Source organism: Gossypium hirsutum, chromosome A06 (genome assembly GCF_007990345.1).
Source record: "Gossypium hirsutum isolate 1008001.06 chromosome A06, Gossypium_hirsutum_v2.1, whole genome shotgun sequence".
Lineage (NCBI taxonomy): Eukaryota > Viridiplantae > Streptophyta > Magnoliopsida > Malvales > Malvaceae > Gossypium > Gossypium hirsutum.
In genome coordinates this window covers 73,319,486-73,342,810 of record NC_053429.1, presented here as the reverse complement: position 1 = coordinate 73,342,810, position 23,325 = coordinate 73,319,486, and the positions used below count along the sequence as shown (strand labels likewise).

Sequence of the window (23,325 nt, the reverse complement as noted above, 5' to 3'; positions counted from 1 at the left end):
AGCTCGTCGGAGATCTATCACACTATCCAGCGTAAATATCGGTAGTTTTTGAATGTTTTGGACAAGGTTATAATGGCATGTATAGGTTAAATTGTAATGTTATTTTGTTGAATGGTTAGTTGGTGAATTGGCTTGTATAAGTTATGGATGTTATCTTGGTTTCGCACCATTTGATATCTTGCTAGATGGTGTCATTTTAGGTTAACTTCTGATGCATGTTTGGAATGACTTTTATGGTATATTTCAAATGGTATGGTAATAGTCAAGTTGTGGCATGTTTGATAAGTTTAGAACTAGGATTTGATGATTGAAATGTGGTAAAATTTGCATGTTTAGGTAAGGTTTATTGAATGCATTTGAGGTTCTTTTGAACGGCATATTGGTTAGTTGATTTAGGATACTGGAATGGCATATACATATTTATGTTTAGGTACAGTTTGATGCCTTGAAGTGATGCACAAATGGTCCAAATGGTTATGCATGAATTCGTATTGGAAATGGCTTGTTTTTAGGCAAATTTAGGTCCACATGACCTGAGACATGAGTGTATGACTCAGCCGTGTGTGACACACGGCCTGGCACACAAGCATATAACATGGTCGTGTGGCCCTACTTAAAGAGTTACACGAGTGAGGACACGGGCTAGGGCACGGCTGTGTGTCCCTAGTTCAAAGGCTACACGGCTTAAAACATGGGCGTGTGTCTCAGCTGTGTGAGGCACACGGCCTGGTCACACGACTATGTGACCCCGATTTCTAAAATTTTATGAACTTTTCTTAGACTTTTCAAATGATTTCAATTTAGTCCTGGATCATTTCTAAGGTATTTATAGGGTCTCGAGAGTTCGATTTAGGGATGAAATGTGTATGTATGATTGGCTTATGATATGTTTATGATAGTGAATAAAATTATGTTTAAATTTTAAGTTTGTACGGTAATACTGTAACACCCCGAACCCGAGACCGTCGCCGGAGTCGAACACGAGGTGTTAACAGACTTCAAACCACTTATTAAAAAAATTTTCCCAGACAAGCTGCCAATCTGCGTACTAGTCGCTTTAAAAATCATATCTTGAGTTCTGAAACTCGAAATCCAGTTCCATAAATTTTCCCCGAAACTAGACTCATATGCCCATCTACATATTTTTTTCTAGAATTTTTGGTCAGGCCAATTAGTACAGTTTATTAGTCAAAGTCTCCCATGTTACAGGGATCGACTACACTGACCTTTGCGCATTACGACTTGGATATCTCCCTGTACAGGGCTTCAATACTGATTTCATTTGTTTCTATAGAAACTAGACTCAAAGGGGAATCTGTGCACATATGGCATGACTTCTAATTATCTCTGGTTAATTTATAATGAATTTCCAAAGTCGGAACAGGGAATCCAGAAATTGCTCTGGCGCTGTTTCACAAGAGTTTAATTATCTCCTAACATACAGCTCATATGGTCGTTTCGTTTCTTCTATATGAAAATAGACTCATCGAGCTTCGATTACATAATTTATTCATTAATTAATTCCACTCCTACTATTTTTAGTGATTTTTCAATATCACGTCACTGCTGCTGCCAACATCTGTTACTAAAGCAACTATGCCTATTTCTTGATTTCTCCTTGATCTAACTAGTAATTCATCATACATATCACAAATTATGATCATGACTAGCCATGCCAAAGGCTAATCATTGTCAAACATCTCCCTACTACACTATTGCCATATCATGAATTTTAACACCAAAAATAATCAACCATGACATATGGCATAAAAATCGAATTACCAAGACTTACGACCTAACATTATAGAACCAAATCCAACCAAACATTTATGCCATTTTCGCATGGCTAAAAGTTTACATAGCAAATTTCAACAAAACATATTAGCCTATACATGCCGAAATGTTCTCCTAGACCGACTAAAAAGAAGATACCAAAAGTTGCTAGCCGGTGTGATGACTTCGATGACGGTCCCGAGTAAGCAAAAAGTCGAGTCCAAGAAACCTAAAATAGGTGACAAGCAAACACCGAATGAGTATATAACTCAGTAAGTCATAAGCATTACACTACCATCCATTAATAAAATTTTCACAAGAGGAAACAACGAAATGAGGCTAAGTACTCCATCCATACTAAACTATGCCATAGTTTCTTAGACCTTACGATTCAATCTCATTCCAAGTCCTACATTGACATTTCATACGCTATTCAATAGAATAATTGAGGCATTTCCATACATCATTTTATTTTCGTTACAATCATATAACTAAATGAACTTTCACCTATTCCACGATGAACCTTATGTACGTGACTTCAATTATAATCATCACATAGGTTCAAAACTTACCACGCTCAACTCCAAATATAAACATAGCACCTATTAGCCATGAACTCAAGGTACTTACCCTTTCCGCTGTCCGAAATCGACTCGGTAAGGTCGCACCCTTAATATAAATAATTGATAGAAAATATATATATAGTGGGTTCGCACACATAGTGCTTAATAATCAACCACGCACACTTAGTGCCATGTACTTTAAACTCGCACACTTAGTGCCATGCATTTCAAGCCCGCACACTTAGTGCCAATCTCACAACCGTGAACACTTATTGCCCGCACACTTAGTGCCGAAAACCAGCCACTCTATACGCTTCACTTCCTTTTTACTTTCGACAATTTCATCTCTACATACATATACATTTGTATACATTTCATCTCATTAAACACAATTGCATAGGTATTACGATCATTTAAATCAATACCAACTATATGCTTAATGACTTACCTTGTGTTGGGTAAAATAATTCCAAGTCGGCTACTCGATGACCTTCGATTTCCCCTTGTTGGACGCCTCTCCTTTAGGATCTTGAGCTTAAACAAATAAATTAACTCATTCAATCGCTTTGCTACATATATTGGTATTCACATTTTAATGATTTTATGACATATGGGACGGCATGGTAAAATTTTTATCTTGCTACCTTATGTTCTTAGCTATTCGGCTAATAACCTTATGCAATTACTATACTTTCAATAATCCAATCACACATGCATATGCATACTTGGACATTCGGCAATCACCTTTGCTAGTTTTTCCCATTTTTTTGTCGGTTATATATATACATAGTCCTAAGGTAATATCACGAATGGGCTTACATATATATGTATATATATAGCCGAATATGCAAAGCTTAAACTCAACATCACATAAGCTCCTAAGTGATGGCCGAATATGTATATCTATATATATACATCAACTATACTATTACCTTTAATTTATCTAATCACAAAATTTCATCTCATGAACACTTGACCCATTTCTCACAAAAATGAAACAACAACTAAAATGAACATCCCATTTTTACCCCATATGGCCGATTGCTTCATTTGTTACCCAACTAACTGTAACACCCCGAACCCGAGACCGTCACCGGAGTCGAACACGAGGTGTTAACAGACTTTAAACCACTTATAAAAAAATTTTCCCAGACACTGCCAATTTGCGTACTAGTCGCTTTAAAAATCATATCTTGAGTTCAGAAACTCGGAATCCAATTCCGTAAATTTTCTCTGAAACTAGACTCATATGCCCATCTACATATTTTTTTCTAGAATTTTTGGTTGGGCCAATTAGTACAGTTTATTAGTCAAAGTCTCCCATGTTACAGTGATCGACTACACTGACCTTTGCGCATTACGACTTGGATATCTCCCTGTACAGGGCTTCAATACTGATGTCGTTTGTTTCTATAGAAACTAGACTCAAAGAGGAATCTATACATATATGGCATGACTCCTAATTATCTCTGGTTAATTTATAATGAATTTCCAAAGTCGAAACAGGGAATCCAGAAACCGTTCTGGCCCTGTCTTACAACAACCTGAATGTCTCTTAACATACTGTCCATATGATCGTTTCGTTACTTTACTATGAAAATAGATTCATCAAGGTTCGTTTACATAATTTATTCACTATTTAATCCCATTCCTAGTATTTTTAGTGATTTTCCAAATCTACATCACTGCTGCTGTCAGCATCTGCCTTTAAGGTAGACTTTACCTATTTCATAGTTTCCATGATTCAACTAGCCCTTTTAGCATAAATAGCACAATTTATGATAGTGATTAACCATTCCCATGGCCAATCCTTGTTAAGCATATCCACACCTCTCAATAACCATATCCATACCAAATGATTATAACATTATACTCAAACATATATAAGCCATTTTCGCATGGCTATCCAAAATTATACAAGTCCAAAGGGTCCATGACCCACAACAAAAGGGTAGTCCTATACATGCCATTTCGAAGTTCAACCAAAATTGTACCAAAAGGGGGGGCTTTGATAGTGTGGGCGACTTCGACTTCAAAATCCCGAGTCCGATAGCTGGAGAACCAAAATCTATAAAACAGAGAATCAAGGAGACGGAGTAAGCAATTTATGCTTAGTAAGTTTTGAGCAAGGGATTCCAGCACAACAAAAGTATAGCATTCATGTAGCTAAACGGATAATTTCATATGCACAATTTTTCAATATCATACTTACTTCACATTACCAACCCTTTTATTCATACACAAAGATCAACTTAGCCAAAGGCCGGTAGCTCATTTATCAACTGAGCGAATACTTATTTGTAAGGGCTCAACTAATTCAAAGCACATACGAAACATACCTCAATGTTGGGATGTTTCAAGCGTATTAACTGAAATTTTTACAGCAAGATCATTCATTCCCAAATCACGTACCTTCGGAATTTAACCGGATATAGCTACTCGTTCAAATGCCTTCGGGACATAGCCCGGTTATAGTAACTCGCACAAATGCCTTCGGGACTTAACCCGGATTTAGTAACTCGCACAAATGCCTTCGGGACTTAACCCGGATTTAGTAACTCGCACAAATGCCTTCGGATCTTAGTCCGGATATGGTCACTTAGCACAAAGCCTTCGGGACTTAGCCCGGACATCATTCAAATAACCATGCACATTTAACAATAAATCATGACACATTCGTATTTCGTTTTCGTTAGCAAAACTCAAACACAAGACACTTATCATTCTTGCAATTTCGGCTCAATAGCCACACACAAAGAGCATGATTTTGATTTGCTTAAAACATGATCTAATCAAATCATAATTTAAGCTCTTTTACTCAAGAACTTACCTCGGATGTTGTCGAACGATTCCGATAGCTATTCGACCACTTTTTCCTTCCCTTTATCAGATTTAGTTCCCCTTTGCTCTTGAACTTAATTAAACAAATAAATTGATTTAATCATTTGAGCATCGAAAAGAGGAACACAAGGCACTTAGCCCATATTTATACATTAGACATTAAAGTCACATATGTACGGAATCATGAATCAAACTCAACATTTTAGCTAATTTTCCCCCTTGGCCGAATTTTCTAAGCCAAGACAAAAGCATCAATATGCTTGCCTCTAACCGAATACATGCAACACCAATCTCCTTCCTCTGGCCGAATATGCATGTCTATGTTGGGGCCGATTGCAACACTTAATACATTCTACAAGTATGGTCACTTGTATTGACTAAACACCATTTTGTTTCAAGTTCAAAACTTGGCTAATACACACATATATACACTAGTAAAGCATCCTCTCCCTTTCCATCAATTTAACACATGCATTACTCATTAATATACAAAAATTATATTCGGCCTTAGCACACAACTTGCTAGCCGATTCTTCTCCATCTAGCAACTAATGCACATATGTGCTCACTCAAAAATGCTAAAAAGAAGATTCAAGAATCATCAATCCACCATCACATGCATCATTAACAAGCTTCATATTTAGCATGCAATGGCATTAACACAAAATCCACCTAGGCCAAATATCATCCCCATGACATAGCAAAGATTTGAACCATGGGCTAATTAGAACTCAAGCTAGCAACTAAAAACATGCATGAATCTCATGGCACAACCTCAAACATACCTTGATCTAGATACAAGTATGGCCAAACCTCCTCCTAATCCTCTTCCAAACCAAACATGAAGCAAGAACTCCTTCCTCCTTCCTTAGAATTTTCGGCCAAAAGAAGATGAAAAAGGATGAACAAAATTTTTCTTTTCTTTTATTTAACTCACGGCAATGGGGGGCATGGATGAGACCATTCTTTTTTTTTTTCATCACTCCTCCCTTTCATTATTTAATTACCATGCTCATTATTTTATTGTTTCCACCCATGATGCACCAACACAACATGTCTATGACATGTCTTGCCCATCACACTTGGTCTACCATACTTGTCATGGCCGGCCACTACTAATAGAGGGGGGGAAATTGACATGCAAGTCCCCCCTTTTTCAACATGCACTAATAGGTCCTTATGCTTTGACCTATCACATTTCAAAATTTTCTCACATAAGTCCTATTTACTAAAACTCACATGCAATCGACTAAATCGAAGCTTGAAATTTTCACACATTCATAATTACATATTCTAGACAATAAATATCACATTCGAACATTTCGGTGACTCGGTTTAGCGGTCCCCAAACCACTTCCCGACTAGGGTCAATTTTGGGCTGTCACACTAACAATTCAACAATTTCAACCTCATTACAACCTCTACCTATCCAATATAACATGAACACAATCCTCCACCCCTAAATTAGATTCGGCAATCACTTAACCCATTTTAATCTCAACTTTCAAGTTAAAAGCAATTAACCACTCACCATATCCTACATTAGTATCCATTTTAATCACATTAACACATCTACTAAGAGTTTCAAGCTTCTTGGCCGAATTTCAACCTTAAAATCCTAAGTCTAATCTATAGGATGAGTAGAATTTGAACTAACTATCTCAAACATGCATAGATTTTCAAGAATCATTCAATACATACCTCATTCTAGCCATCTTCCAAGCCAAAATCAAATAACCAAATCTCCCTTCCTTCTCCTCACTCACGGCAATAGCCAAAGAAAAAAAAGATGAACACTCCCTCTTCCCTCCTTATTTTATTCATCTTTTCCTTTTTAATTCCTTTCTTTAATTTATTTTAATTTACTTACCAATATTAAATAATAAACAACATAAACTTGGAGGAATGGAACCATGCTTGGCCGGCCACTTAACATGAATTGGGCACTTTGACATGCAAACTCAAACTTTCCTATTTTAATACTATTTGGTCCTTACTTATTTACCTATCATAATTTTCTAAGTCTCTCAACTAGATCCTTTCAAGCAAAATTCACATTCCTAAGATAAAATTAAAACATCAAATTTTTATACAAGTACTATCACACATATAAGATATGCAAATAAAATTTTAACTAAATTTTATGGCTCGGTTTTGTGGTCCCGAAACCACATTCCGACTAGGGTCAAATTAGGGCTGTCACAAATACTCTATAACGTTAATCAGTGATGGATACGGGTTAAGAATGTTAAATTTAGTGGTATCAGAGCTACAGTTTAGTCTGTTCTTAAACTAAACATAGCATGTATGGATTCTAGAAATACATGACATTATATAACCTGCGATAGTGTAATAACTCCTGACTCAAATTGAACTATGTTTTCATATAGATAAGATGTCACTCAACTGAGTCAATTCCGAAGAAGTAGAAAGTAATACGCAAGCCTCCATTCATAGGGCAACTTCTAATGGTAGTTGGCACATGTTTGAAGGCGGGGAGAAGAGGCTAAAGATGCTTTCTTCCAAATGATGTCCGAGTAGTTTTCAAAGTTTTTGCGAACGCACCCAATGGCTCAACGACCTCCACCCCCACCTATATCCCAATTGGTCCTCGTAGTTCCTCGGGGTTTGGAACCAGTGCGCGTAAACAAGCCTCTAGTTAATAAAATCCAAAAGTATGGGGCTGAAAGTTTCATGGTACAGCCGAAGACGATCCAGAACGAGTCGAGTTCTGGTTATAGAATACGGTGAGAATTTTTTATAAATTATCATGCACACTAGTTGAATGTTTGAAATGTGATGTTTCTTTGTTGAAAGACTCAGCTTATCACCAGTGGAATACATTAATTGCGGTAGTACTAAGAGATCGTGTAAACTGGGAATTCTTCCAAACAGAGTTCAAAAAGAAATATGTAAGCCATAGGTTCCTAGATAAGAAGCACAAGGAATTTCTAGAATTGAAACAAGGTCGTATGACAATACCCGAGTATAAGAGAGAATTTGTACGATTTAGTAAGTATGCTCGAGAATGTGCACCAACAAAAGTTGCTATGTGCACTTGGTTTGAAAACGGTTTAAACGAAGACATCAAATTGCTAGTCGGGATTCTTAACCTGAAAGAATTTGTAGTTTTAGTGGATAGAGCATACAAGGCTGAGGAATTGAGTAAGGCAAAAAGAAAAATTGATTCTGAGGCTCGTGATATGGGCAAATGACTTATGGGAAAATCATTCCCATATCCATCGAAGAAGTCAATTTAGTTTCATAGTCATTCATCAGCATCAGTGTGTTATTCCGAAAGAGATAGAGGAAAGGAATATTCAAGCTCAAAACCTCAAGCTACATCTATAGCAAGTGTGGGTAGTGTTAGGGACAACAAGCCTGAATGTCAGTAATGTAATAGACGACACTTTGGTGAATGCAGATTGAAAGACGGATTGTGTTTTAAATGTGGTTTTTATGATCATTATTTCAGAGATTGCCCAGAAAAGTCTGATAAGGAAAAGGCTCAGAATACTCGTTCAAGTAATACGACTGTGAAAGGGAGACCACCCTGGAGTACTGGAAATGCAGGTAACATTCGAGGTGTAACGAAAGATTTTGCTGTTAGATTTGAGGCACGGGCACCAACTAGGGCTTATGCGATTCGTGCTCGATAGAAAGCTTCAGCACCTGATGTGATCACCGGTACATTTTTTATCTTTGATACTAATGTTAATGCTTTGATTGACCTGGGGTCAACGCACTTGTATGTATGTACAACTTTAGTGTCGAATAAAAAAATACCTTTTGAGTCGACTGAATTTGTGGTTAAAGTAACGAACCTTTTAGGTTAGTATGTATTAGTCGATAAAGTTTATAAAAACTATCATTTGATGATTCAGGGTTGCAATTTTCTGGCTGATTTGATGTTATTACCCTTTGATGAGTTTAATGTGATTCTAGGTATGGACTGGTTAACTCTGCATGATGCTATTGTGAACTCTAAACAAAAACATATTGTGTTAAAATATCAGAATGGTAATTACCAATACTTTGAGTCTTTATGGGAACGATATCATTGTCTGCAAGGCAAAGTAACCCATAAGAGTAATCATATGGTCTTTGACCAAAGTGTCATGCTTTTCCTAGGCATCCATCAAGCTAGTTATGGCAAACTGTCGAGCCAAGGCAGCTTGGCCTCTGAACATGTCTTCTAGCTTATCTAGAATTGCTTTAGCAGTCTTACAACTCTTCAGTTGCTTATACAGAGTGTTGATCATGCTTGCCAACATATAGCAATAAGCTATCTCATCAAACTCTTTCCAATATTTTCTAGTCTCAATTTGAGTGGATGGAGGGCACTTAGTATCAAGAATTGTTTTAAGTTTCTCACAGCTCAGGACAATTATCAAGTTCCTTTTCCTTTCTATATAGTTATTTTCGTTCAGTTTGTTTTCAGTTAGTATGTTCAATAAGGGAGTAGGTCTTATTTTTTAACTAAAAATAAAATATCCATCTATTAATATCTTTTTATAAACAAATGTTTGAAATTTTTTGCAACATTACAATATGCATTAAGATGATGCATGTGTCTTACATTAAACCTTGAAAAACATTTGTAAGTCATTGCAACAATAATTCTCACACTCATTAAATCAAACCATCGTGGGGTGATCATGATCAACTAGTAAGAACATGGATTTTCATCTAATTAATACATGAACCTAATTCCTTAGGCATTCACACATACAAATAATCGTGTAATGTTTGACCATTATTCTAACATAAGTAGAGATCCTTAAGGAGTTACTTAACTAGAAGATCTTGAGTGTATAACTTTTAACTCAACACATATCGCATCATGCACCACAAATGAGTCATCGTGTGACAATCTCACCAAGTAGCATGTTTTAACTAGTTGTCAATTTTAAAAATAGAATTTCTTGACCTATTGTATGACAATGCCTACTACAAGGGTCGGTCCAATTATCATTTAATCACAAGAGAATTATTCTTTCTTTAAAGAAATATCCTCAATGAAATCCACATAATAATCCTACCGTGGGATAGTGCACTTGTCATGCCATCACAAAAGACCAATGATGGAGGTCATAGGTCTTATTTAAGGACCTTCCCCCAGTCAATATTTTGAAAACATGCAATATTTTAAATTTTTGGTTTCAATCATGAATGATTAATATATGCATGACAGGTACATGTGACATTCTTTCCTAAACTATATGGCATGCTTATCTCATATATGCATGACATGCTATGGCAATTTTATAATATTCATATTCATTTATTCATAAAATCGACAACTTTGATTCTCCACTGTTTTTCCTTTAAGGGGAAAAAACTGAAGAAGTGTATGTGAATCATGCACTAGGTAGGGTCCCAAGAAAGGGAGGTGAGTCATATTTGACCCCTTAAAAATCAAGTTTTTCCTTTCCAAAGCCAATCCTAGACATGCACCTTCTTATTACCACACTTCTCACAGTAATCGAATAACCTAAAGAAGTGTATTAAACAATACAACACATGTATTTTCTCATTACCACACTTCTTATCTTTAATCAATCAATTGTGGGTCATCTTATACATATATATCAGAATTATATCTTTAACAATTACTAAAAAAACATTTAAGAGGATGAGTAATTAAAACAAAATTGTCAGTCAAGGTTTCATGGTTCTATTTCTAGAAAAGAAATGAAAAACAAAAAATTACATAGTAATTGACTTGATTACTATTTCATAGTAATTAACTTTTCATGAAGGAAGATGGTTACCATGAGATAAATTAAAATCATATTGGGAAAATGGATTTATTCCAAAGAGATTAAAGATATTCTATGAGGTAAACACACTTACGAAAAAGTCATTATACGAGCACTGATTGAATTATTTTCGTAATGGTATGTCGTTAGAATTGGTGCAAATTTCGGAATACATATATATATATGTTGATATGTTGATTGAGAATGAACATGAATTATATATGAATTGATTGATATTAGAATCTGAAATAGAATGTATGCAATTGATTGAAACTTATATTATTTTGAATTGAATCATGGCAATACCATTGAGCATTATCGCTCAGTGTACAATTTTTTTTTGTATGTAGGTTAGGTTCATATTAAGGTCCCAAAGATCAACTTTAGCATCCAGACAAAGATCTCAGACTTAACATTGTTTGTATAGTCTCTTTTTGGTTCGTTATATGTCATGTACCTAGGTACAGTCGATTTTGGTTTAAAATGTGAACATTTAATGTTTAAATGGTAACTTTGCTTGTTCAATAGCTTGAGTCCTAGTTGTAAGAATTGGTATACAATGAAAATATCTCAATTGTAGCCATTTTGGTTATCTATACATACAAATGAATAGGTGGATTTGGTAAATGCTAAGAATGGTACAAAAATAAGATTTCAACATGTATCTTTGAACTGTATGTGTAAGAATGGTATGTTAACTATGTTAGAATTCATTGGATATGTGTTTTGGATATGTGTATGAATGGTATTTCTTAACATGTATCATTGGATATGAATGGTATGTGTTTTGAAATTCTTTCAGTTTGGTCTTATTTCAACCTCGAGTTAGTTTTAAAGCTTTTGTAAGCTCACATAAGACTTGAAAACTATTGTATATTGTATTGTATGCATGATTGAGTTGAAATTGATCATATAATAGTATAAGTTGAATGTAGTTTATATAAGTTGAATGTAGTTTATTTTAGTTGCTCCAGCAATAAATGTGACACCTTGTAACCCGAATCTGGCGATTGAGTCAGGTATCAAGGTGTTAGAGAAGAAAACGAGAATTTATCTTCTTCTTTTTTCACTTATCATCCTATTTATATGTTAATTAAAGGTTAATTAACTTAATAAATCTTAATACTTAACATAATTTAGTTTAAATTTTACTTAGTGAATTTTGTCTTTACCGTCCAATATTTCTTATTTGCCAAGGGTTTAATTGTCATTTTAGACCTTTGGCTAATTACAATTCAAATCCCTAAGCCATTTCCTAGTTAAACATCTATAGCGATTGGATTTTTACAATTTAATCTGTAGGCCTTAATTAATTATAATTTTGGCTAAATTACTTATTTAGATTTTTAATTCATCTATATACTTGCATGTAAATATTCCAACTTAATATTTACAAACTCATTTTATGGAATAAAAGTCCCAAAACCATATTTTTCGACACTATTGTAAATCGGATAATTACATTGGTAGCTAAAAAGCTACAATTTTTTACTTAGATGTCGATACTTAGGGTCTAAGTATCAAAACCTAAGCCTAGGTATTGATACATAAATCCTATGTACTAATACATAGGCCCTAAATTTGGGCCTTGCTAGTTCTAAACCCGGTGTAACTCTCTTCAAAATTTTAAAGCTGTCCAAAATTTTTGTTCCATTTATACTTCAGTAACATCTCTTCAGAAATGTTACATCACCAAAACTTTCACTCTTAATAGTAATTTCCAAAATATAAAATCTATTCAATTTTTAAAAAAAATAAAAGCAACTTAAATTTGTAAAATGTTTATTGCGAATATTAAATATTGAGAAAATATTCAAATAATTAACATACTTTCAATCATAAAGCTCAATTATCATAAACTCTGAATGTCCAAATAACTTTCAATAAATTGCGCACCGTGAAGATGTAAGGAGAGTTTCCATTAAGCTCTAACATTTTCTTATTTTAAATCGTACTTAGTTGGTAAGAAATTTATCAAAAGTAATAAAGAACCCCCTTAACAATAGAGTATTTAAAACTATTTAATTTATTATAAAATTAAGTAACTATAAATATTTAACATATTTATTTTTGATAATAAATATTATAACAAAATTTTGATTAAGAACCATATGGCATCCAAGGAGAGATGGCCACCATGAAGACTCATACTTTTCACTTTTTTTTTTCTCTCTTTTTGCTATTCCCCTCTCTCCTTTCGTCTTCAAGATCAAGAAATGGACTTGATCGGTAGAGCATGCCACAAAGACGACCTCCAAGGATCTGTAATTGTATGTTGAAACTCACCTTGAACAGTCACTTGCCCTCCTCAACAAAAAAGAAAATGGTTGTCTTTGAATTATTAAGAATTATTTATTTAGGAGGTATTGCCTATGATGATAGGGTGTGTTTTCATTTTGAGGCCTTAATTAATTTCGAGAATCTCTTTTTTTTCTTGCCTATTGTTAATCAACTGATTCAACTAAATAAACCCATCTCCGGACTAAATGAAATTTGTTTAATTGCTTGCTAACTAGTTTAATAAGATATCGTCAATGCTAATTGTAAATCTATTTTGGTGCTGAAAAGTGAAAGGACAAAGAGAATGGTATTGCCACACGTATCAACTATATATTTATTTTCCGTAGGTAAAAATGTAGCTGTTTCTTTAAGTTTTGGAATGTCAACATGCATTTATTTACAGCGAGAGGATGAGAAATAAAGAGATCAGCTACTAATGAAGTATTAGGTCATAGGAGGAACTGATGCCTGCATCCCATGGACCTCTCTAGTTTTAGCTCTAAACTGAAAGGCCAAAAGGCCACTGCCCTATGCTGCCTGCGCAGCGAAGCAAGCACGCCCACTACAAAATTTGCACATGCAGTTATCCCTTACTTTGCATTTGGTACTCTCAATTCCTATATTAGAATACAGCTATATGCCCTTTACCTCAGTTACTGCAGAAAAATTCGATCATCCATGCATCCTCTCTCTTTATATACTTACACACACACATATATATATGCTCCTTAAAGGTCGTCTCTAAATCCACCTGCTAATTAAATTTATCGAAATGAATAGCAGCATTAGATGTAAGATCGATGTCTCTTTCATATTCATTTTTAGCTTGAATGTAAAGTGTAAAAGATACAATGCGAGAACAATAAAAGCATCATAAAAATAGGACTTCCATATTCATTTTTAGCTTGAATGTAAAGTGTAAAAGATACAATGCAAGACCAATAAAAGCATCATAAAAATAGGACGATCTTTCATGTGTTCATTGCTGATGTTTGCTTGTCAGCTGTGGATGATTCCAACTTCGACCCCAGACCATTTTCTGCGATACTCTTCTAATAATATTTGGGAATATTCAATCATACAATCATCATTCTCTTGTCGATAGTCTACACGGCTCTACTGTTTTGAAGATTGAAGAAATCTAGTTTTGACTTCTCAGAGTAAATCACTAATATGATTCAGTTACATTACCTAAATTCTGGAAACATAATTTATCTTCAAGATCTAGACTATGTATGACCACTAAAGTGACGATAATATATATATTCCTTCCTTCCTCAAGTTGGAGCCTGCACTACCCCAGCAAGAAATAACTAAGGGAATCAAACAACCTCAAAGAAACCCAAAACCCTAATTGAGAACTAAACACTTATACAGTTATGCTAGTCCTGAAGGATATATCTGATCAAGTTCTAGCCAGTGAGATGGTGAAAATAAAAGCAGAGACATTAAAGATTAGAGACTCAGACTAGACATAAAAGATATCAGTAGAAACATACTATACATATCTATGTGTAAGATATGTAGATGCAGTCTACATCGCCTACTTGAAAGGATTGGTGAACTCCCTACTTGGTTCTGGGATTGGACTCCACTCCCACAACCGATCCGAGAAAGTCGTTAGTGGAAGTGAGCTGGGTAGCACGTTGAGTGAAAGCTGCTGAGCCTGTGATTGAGGGGGCAACGTAGAAAACTCGGGTTGCTGTTGTTGTTGTTGATAAGTGTTGTAGAATTGCAGCGGATTCATTGTAGCTTGTTGGTAGCTTACTAGCCTGTGAAGATCGTCAACAACATTTGATGAAACAGAAGACGAGCCCAGTTGAAAGAGAGTGGTGGAATTGGGAAGTAAAGAAGTGCAGCCTTGCTTAGACTGATTTAAGAACAGTCCCTCCTCTTCCATTATTCCAGATGGTAACCCAAGTGTTGTTCTTATAAGGGCCGTTGGACGGTACACATTCTGCTTGGAAAGTGCAAGGGCTGTTGTAACATCAGAAGTACTACTACTGCTCCCATCAGTCTCACTTATCTTTTCAATCTCCAGTTGTGGTTGTGATTCTCCTCCTCCAAACCCTTGAAACCTTTCCATGGCTTGTTGAGCTGCATCTTGGGCCTGCGAATATTTCTTTTCTGACTGCAGTCCTCTCGATGAGGTCAATGCCCTCGTTGGAAGACAACGGGGGAGTGAGGGGTGATCTTCAACTCCAGCTCTCTTGTACACGCGGCAAAGCGATATTTCAGCCTGAAATAAATTAAGGATTTGATGAAGGACGATGAAATTTCATGGTAAGAGAAACAGTTCCGACACTGAGCGTTCCTTTTAGTTAGAACTCGTATTCAATACATGTGAGGTCGGTACACGGTATGGGTCATTGAATTTAAATTAGTTCATGCACGTTCCTTACAGTTTTAAGATTAAAAAGAAAAATATTTAATTGAGAAATCAGTTAATTACAACAAGGCCTGATTAAAGTTGTTTACGATGTTAGCATGTTGGCTATTATTTATTTCCTGCTTTTGCATATCCAGCTGCTTACTAAAACTGAAGCTTTGGAACTCAAAAGTGAAGTTGAAAAGCGTTAACTTTTAGGAGAAGTACAAAGTTGAAAGCTTTTGCTTTCCAAATGAGAAATTAGGGTTAGAGACTGCACCACATGCAAAATAGGAAAAGAAAGGACCCCGGGCCGAAAGGGTTTTCATATAGATATCAATGGTGAAGGATGATGGGTACCTTTTGATAGCGTTCAGTTTCGTGGTGAGGCAAGCGATACTCGTTCATAATCCAACTGCTTCGGATGCCTTTGGGGGCTTTTCCGGAGTAGAAGACTAGGGTTTTCTTGAGGCCAATAGATCGAGAATTCTCTCCCCGAATCATGCGGTCAGCTCCCGTTGCCTTCCAGTAGCCTGAAGTCGTGACACGATTCGGTCGATCTCCGTTTCTGTACTTTCTGTCTCTAGGCACGTAGAAGAACCATTCCTTCTCCCCAATCGCTGCCATGGCTGATGCCCCAGAAAATCAAAATACCCAAAAACAAAACAAGAATCACTGCGATTGATTGTTGTAGCTCGATCGATATATATATAAATGTATGTAGGAAGTATGGTAGTGATTAATACAGAGAAAATATATATTATATATATACCAGGAAGTTCCCAAGGGTCATAGCGATATAGATCAAGAAAAGTAATGAGTTCGACATTGAAGCGCTTGCCCTCTACCTTACGGCGAAGGTAGAACTCTACAAGTTCTTCCTCGGTAGGATGGAATCGAAAACCAGGCATCACCATGTCTTGTTCATGGTCATCTTTGCTGGAGCTGCTGCTGTTGCTGTTGTTGAAGTCGAGGTCAACGTTACTGGTATTATCGTTGCTCATGCTTGCTATTGCCATAAACTAATTAACCAACAATACTATAGGAATAATATTACGACTCATAATAAGCTGTTCTCCTCCTTCCTCGTCGATATCCTCGCCTCAGCCAGGGCAGCCCTCTTTATACCCTGAGAGCTTTGTACGAATGATCGAGCGCAACAGCGAGTGGTAGGCAAAGATAAGATCTAGAGAAAGGGTTAAAGATTGTCCTCCTAACCAAATTGTAATTTGTGAAAAAGGTTATTTTTGAGAGAAAAGAAGATGTACACAGGATTGAGGGCCTACATAGGAGGAGGTATTCTTAAAGGTGTTTAAGATGAGAAAATGACATGTCTCTAAGAAGACAGGGTGGCCACAACCATTAGCGGTGCCCTTGGACATTTCTTTCTCTTTCCCTTATTTTCTCTTTAATTCCCCTTCTAATAAAGTAAAATAAATTCAAATTTAAATTGTTTTATGTTTAGCCCATTTATAAAAAAGAAATTGGAGATTCAAAACAATGCCATGCCACACATACTATATCAGTATAATACGCAATGTACTGGATTTATCAGTTTAACCTTTCAACTATTATTTACGTTTTAAAATATATCATAAGTATGAATTTCACTACACTAATTCATTTTTATATATTTATTTACATGGCTGAGATCCATTATTTTTTATCGTCTAATTTTCTTCTTTAATCTTCCTTTTTCCTTTTATTTGATTCTAAGATTTATAAAGCATAGCTATATGATATGATTTAATATATATAATAAGCATACTTTCAAATTTAGCAGAATTTATATATTTTATCATTTGAGTGTTTTTAGTTAATTTTAGTCTTTTAAATTATTTTTTAATAAATATATTAACTAAAACATTAATTTTTTTTAATGATTTGGCTTGACAACTCGCGTGCTAATCCACGTGTGCTTCATGTTAACATGACACTATTTATCTTATATGTCACACTGTCAAATAATTTTAAAAAATTATAAAAATTTAATGAAAATTCAAAAAAATCAAAAATTAGTATGAAGCACATGTAGATTGCTATGTGGATTGTCATATTTAAAAATTTAACATTTTAGTCAGTATTTATATTTTTAATAACAGAAATTCAACTGATCTTTTTGAACGATTGATGATCAAATATGACTTTTTTTTCTAAAGGTTGATAGCCAAATTTAACTATAAAAAGAATAAAGATAAAATTGATAAAAGATATAAACGTTGAGAACTAAATATGATATTAATGTATATCATAGTACAAGTTGCATGCTCTTTAGGGATATTTTTATGTTAAGGCTTTAATTTTTCGACAAGTGGTGCGCTTGATGATTGACATATTAACACTCTAATATTATGATTTTTTTTTATGACTACAGTATCCTTCGTATCTGTTATATAGTACATGGCTTTTCATATGATCCTACATTGGTAATAATATTTATGCCAATCAAGCTAAAACTCAATCGGCTTAGATATTACTATTTAATTTCACAATTAATTATATTTCTTTACAATTCCATTTTAATGTATTACATGATTTTTTAAATTTTAACTCGATTTAGTTTACTTTTATTTTTTAAGTCCCACGTGTTTTTCATTTTTAAAATTTAATTTCTAATTTGAAATTTTAATTTACTCAATTTAATACTTAAGTTTAGTTTTAATTTTTATAATTAAGCCCTTATGATTTAGGTTTTAATTTCTACTAGTTCCTTTAAACTTATTTTTTTACAAACTGATCTATATGTCATATATATATTTTTTTATTAATATTTTACATGTTTATATTTTTAAAGGATTTACATATAACATATATCATAAAGATTATAATGTATTGATTCATTTATATCGAATTATAAAGAAGCGTGAAACAATGATGAAATAAATGAATTTGAAAATGTGGAGTTTTGTCTCACATATTTTTTTGGCTTTTTTTTTCTAGTTAAATTCTATTTTTAGTTTTTCACTTAAACTATAATTAGTATAGGTTATTTTAATATTATTTCACCTAAGAATTTAGCCTATAAATAGGCCTTTTTCCACCTTAGAAAAATAATTCATTACACATTTAGGTTTTAGTTTTTACAAGCTTTCATAGAATTTTGTGTTTACGTTTCGAGGGTTCTTATTTCGGATTTCGGGGTTTAGCTTTATCTCCATCTTTTGTATTATTTGTTTTTTCCGTTTTAGTGAAATTCTCTTTACCCGTGATTTTTTATACTCATTTGAGGAGTTTTTCCACGTTAAATAATTGTTCGTTGCTTAATCAGGGTTTATCCCCAATAAACCAATATCAGAGCTAGTTTGGTTTCCGCAATCAACCTGTTCAGAGATAATAGCAACAAAGTTTGATATTGGTAAGTTCGATGGCATCACAAATTTCAATTTGTGGCAAGTTCAGATGATGACAATTCTGATTCAGAGCAATCTTGAGAATGTCCTTACCAAGAAGAAGCACGCAGACATGGATAAACAAAATGGGATAGGTTAGATAAAAAAAAAGCTCTATCCATAATCCAATTATATCTAACAAATAATGTGTTGCAGAAGATTTTGATAGAGAAAACAACATCCATATTATGGTAAAGGTTAGAAACCCTTTACACGACAAAGTCTTTAGCTAACCAATTGGTGTTGAAACTGTGGCTAACCGATTGGTTTGGATAGCAAGTCAGATATGCAAGCCTCGAATTTGTTAGCATTAAGGAAGCGAGACAAGAGATGTCGCTATTGTAAGAAGTTAGGTCACGTTAAGGCAGATTGTTACAAACTGTGAAACAAAAGGGCTACTGAGAGCAACGAGGAAGATTTAGCTAGTGCTAGTTTTGCCAATAACAAGGGTGATGAATTCTTGTTGGTGTCAACAAGTGAAAGCTCCGAGCTTATGTCCGAGTGGATCTTGGGTTCAAGGTGTTCTTTCCACATGTGTCCCAATAGGGACTGGTTCTCCCCATATAGTTCAGTTGAAGATGGAGTTGTGTACATAGGGAATGGTTCACCCAATAAGATAATCAATATTGGTATTGTTCAGATTATGATGCACGATGAGACAATTAGCACACTATTAGATGTCAGTCATGTGCTTGACTTAAAGAAAAATCACATCTCCTTAGGAATTTTGGACTTAAAGGGTTGTAGAATTAACATTGAGTCAAGCAATATTAAGGTATCCCGTAGGGCTCTTGTTTTGTTTGAAAGGTAAAAAGATTGGCAATCTTTATGTTCTGGAAGGATCAACGGTGATTGGTGAAACAAGACGTCCCTTGTCTGTTAAGGAGTCTAAATCGACTCATTTGAAGTAGAGACAACTTGGTCATAGGAGAGAAAAAGGTATGACTATTTCATATAAGAGAGGTTCTCTTTTGGGTGTAGTTTTTGGAAAGATAAGGCACTACATTCGTGGAAATCAGACTCGAGTCAGTTTTGATTTGGCTGTGAACAAGTCGAAGACTAGAAGTCTTCCAGCTTCTAAACACAACTTCGATTCAATTAATATCATGTATAGTTTGAGATAGGCCCGTGGCAAGCTTTGGCAAAGAAGGGGTTATGGAAATACAAGTCAAGGTGGAGATTTGTGGAGTTATTCCTCACATTTTTTTCAGGTTTTCTTTTTCTAGTTGAACTCTATTTTTAGTTTCTCACTTAAACTCTGAATAGTGTAGGTTATTTTAATATTATTTGACTAACAAATTTAGCTTATAAATAGACCCTTTTTGCACCCTAGAAAAATAACTCACTACACATTTATGTATTAGTTTTTACAAGCTTACAAAGAATTTTGTGTTTATGTTTTGAGGGTTCTTATTTTGGGTTTTAAAGTTTAGTTTTATCTCTATTTTTTGTACTTTTCGTTTTTATCGTTTTACTAAAATTATCTTTACCCGTGATTTTTATCCCTTTTTGAAGATTTTTTTCACGTAAAATATTTATGTTTGACCTTTTCAATTTCTTCATTATTTTACTTGCTCATTGTTTAATATGAATTATCCCTAACATAAAAATGATAATTTAATTTTTAAACATATTATATTTCAAATTTCATAAAATTTTAAACATATTTTAAAGAAATAATTTAATATAATTTAATAAATAAATAGGATAAACCTTTACACCGCATGAGTTTACAAACAAATTACTTAGATCCGAAAGATTATTAAAAATTATTAATAAACGCACCCTTATTTTGGTTAAAAATTATTTTTAAAGTTTTCCACAAAATCAAATTTTCATAATCAATGACCTGAGTATATTTTACATTTTTGGATGTCTTCCAAGGTTCCTTGCTGATTCTTTGGCGAAAATGGGTATTGAGCATATCTATTTTCCTACTGTTGTTAGTTTTGTTTTCACCAATTTTGTAAGAATTTCTTTAGATGGGCAACAAACTAAAAATAGCAATGGTTTGTTATTATTATTATTGTGAGATTGTGGATTGTAATAATGAAATTAAAATATGTATTTGAATTTAAATGTAATTGTAGTAATGAGATGAGAATAAAAAATGACTATTAAAAATATTAAATTAAGATATATATTAGTATATAATAAATTAATTTTTATCCCGTATGATGCATGGTTTAATCGTATGTATTAATTAAAGTGCACTTAATTATTTTTATGAATATATTCAATTTTTATAATGTTTTACTAATAATTTGATCACCAAATAAAACCATGTTGATGTGTCAGCATGTAATAGGTGACAAATGTCTTAGAACTAATTGTTACTAATCCAAAACTCAATTTGTTATATATATATCATATGTGTATTTATGCTATCATATATATAATAAAATAAAATGTCTTCTTTGTTTCTCGTTTTTTGCTCGATGAATTCAATAAAAATAAATGTTATATTTAATTTCAAAATTAATTTAAAGTAAATTCTTATATGATGTAATTAATGGTGAGGTATATAATATGGTAAGTTAACTTAATTTAATTAATTATTATATAATGTGATTAAATTAAATTAAAATATATACAATGTTATTAAATTAAGTTAACAGTGAGTCTCATAATCGTAGTCTAATAATTAAAAAATATCTTGAAACTCAAAGAACTATTATAGAATTTAATTTTTCTATAGATGCTCTCGAACTTTCTTTTATATAATATTTATTATTATAAAAATATATTTAATTAAATAATAAAATCATAATTTATATGTTTTGTAAGAGTGTAATATACCTTATCATTGTATCTAACACTTATTGGTATTTTATAATTTATTTTTATGGTTTTGCAAAAATTTTGAGCATTTTTAATATTTGTTTAATTTTTTATTTTTAGGAATGTTTTTCTATTATTATTTCATGTTTATTTTTATTTTAAAAATAGGAATTTTTTGTATTTTTTTAAACATAGGAAACTTTTATTATTTTACTAGTAATTTATTTTTTAATTGATTCTAAATTGTTGAAATATTTTAATTTTTTAATATTACATAATTTTTCCTTTTTTTTTATTAAATTTCACCAATGGGTATTATGTATTAACTGATAACATTATTTTAATTGTCTTTGTTTCTTACTTTTAAACAATGTGATGTGATTCGGCCCGACATAGATAGTCGAGTTGATCAAGTTGCCCGATCGTCTTTGAGAAAGTATTGTTCGGTTTTAAATATTTAAGAAATTGGCTAAGTATTGGGTAAGTTATCAAAACGAACTCAAATATTAGGCTTAATTTTGACTAAGGTAGGTTCGGCTAAAAGAAACAAAGATAGATAATTTTGGCAAAGGATGGAAATGGAAGGTGAACTTAAACGTCAAGAGCGATTCAACACTATAAGAGTGTCACCCTGATTCCTATATTGTTTAAGGTGATAAAATAGATGGTCGAAGGATAGTTGAACACCACACCAATGCTTGGTGGTAAGTTCAGAAACAAGTTCAAGTTGACGCCACTAGCGAGCTAGATAAGTCACTCGAGACTCGTACGAAATTGGAGAGAAAATTAACCTCACAAGAAAAAATGTTCATTAAAATAAAATGGCAAAAGTTTTTTTACAATCAGTTTGAACAAATATTTATAGCTAAAACAAGTGGCTAGTCGAATGGTCTTTGAGTGAGCTGAATAGACGGCACATTGAAGCTAGAAAGGGGCTGGAAATTTCCTTGAAGTTTCTTGAACGTCCTTAGAAGCATCATAGCATAGGAAACATAAATGGTCAGCTTCTAGAAGGTGATTATTCAACTAGACATTAATTGACATGGTAGATTCGACCTAGGTGCTTGAATGGCTTTAACTGAAGCTCCTTGTTCAGCTGAATAGTTTAGGGGCTTTAATTGGTAGCTTGAGTTTTGTAATGGTCACCCAAGTATGAAACCAAATGCAAACAGCCTTGGGTGTGTGAAAACAAAAATCTAGACAGCCTTGTAATGTGAACGGAATGTGCAGCTGGTGTGAAAGCTTTCAAGGTAGCTTTGGGGAGCTAACCGGCCACTTTAGGAAGAATAACCAGCAGCTGATCTTTGGCCATTCAAGTCTATGAAGAGATGCTTTGAAGAGCTGAACCATCAGCTCAGTTATTGCTGTCCCAAGCAATGTACCTGCAGCAAATGAATTCAGCAAATTAACTCACCTTAAGACACATTAATTTGGTAGCTCAAGACACATTAAAAATCAAGCTTAAATTAAGACATAATTATAACATATATTTAAGCTAAGTTACTAATTAATTTCAGCTGTAGCTAGACATATTTAAAACATGTAATAGCTAAGATAAATTAATGATA

General features: G+C 33.6%; 1 protein-coding gene across 1 annotated transcript; it reads right to left on the bottom strand.

The window, feature by feature from the left end:
- Positions 1-14,090: 14,090 nt before the first annotated feature.
- Positions 14,091-17,016, bottom strand: LOC107937418 (NAC domain-containing protein 35). The gene is made up of 3 exons (XM_016870290.2): positions 16,360-17,016; positions 15,948-16,216; positions 14,091-15,458 (listed from the first exon to the last, which is right to left on the bottom strand). The coding sequence occupies exons 1-3, from the start codon at positions 16,604-16,606 to the stop codon at positions 14,763-14,765; spliced, it is 1,212 nt and encodes a 403-aa protein (XP_016725779.1). The 5' UTR covers positions 16,607-17,016; the 3' UTR covers positions 14,091-14,762.
- Between the last annotated feature and the right edge of the window lie 6,309 nt (positions 17,017-23,325).

Excerpts from the sequence above, each read along its gene's own strand:
- LOC107937418 (XM_016870290.2), bottom strand. The coding sequence starts at position 16,606 with ATGGCAATAGCAAGCATGAGCAACGATAATACCAGTAACGTTGACCTC. Across the intron at positions 16,217-16,359 it reads TGACCCTTGGGAACTTCCTG|CCATGGCAGCGATTGGGGAG; the intron begins GTATATATATAA and ends CTGGGGCATCAG. Across the intron at positions 15,459-15,947 it reads AAACTGAACGCTATCAAAAG|GCTGAAATATCGCTTTGCCG; the intron begins GTACCCATCATC and ends AATTTATTTCAG.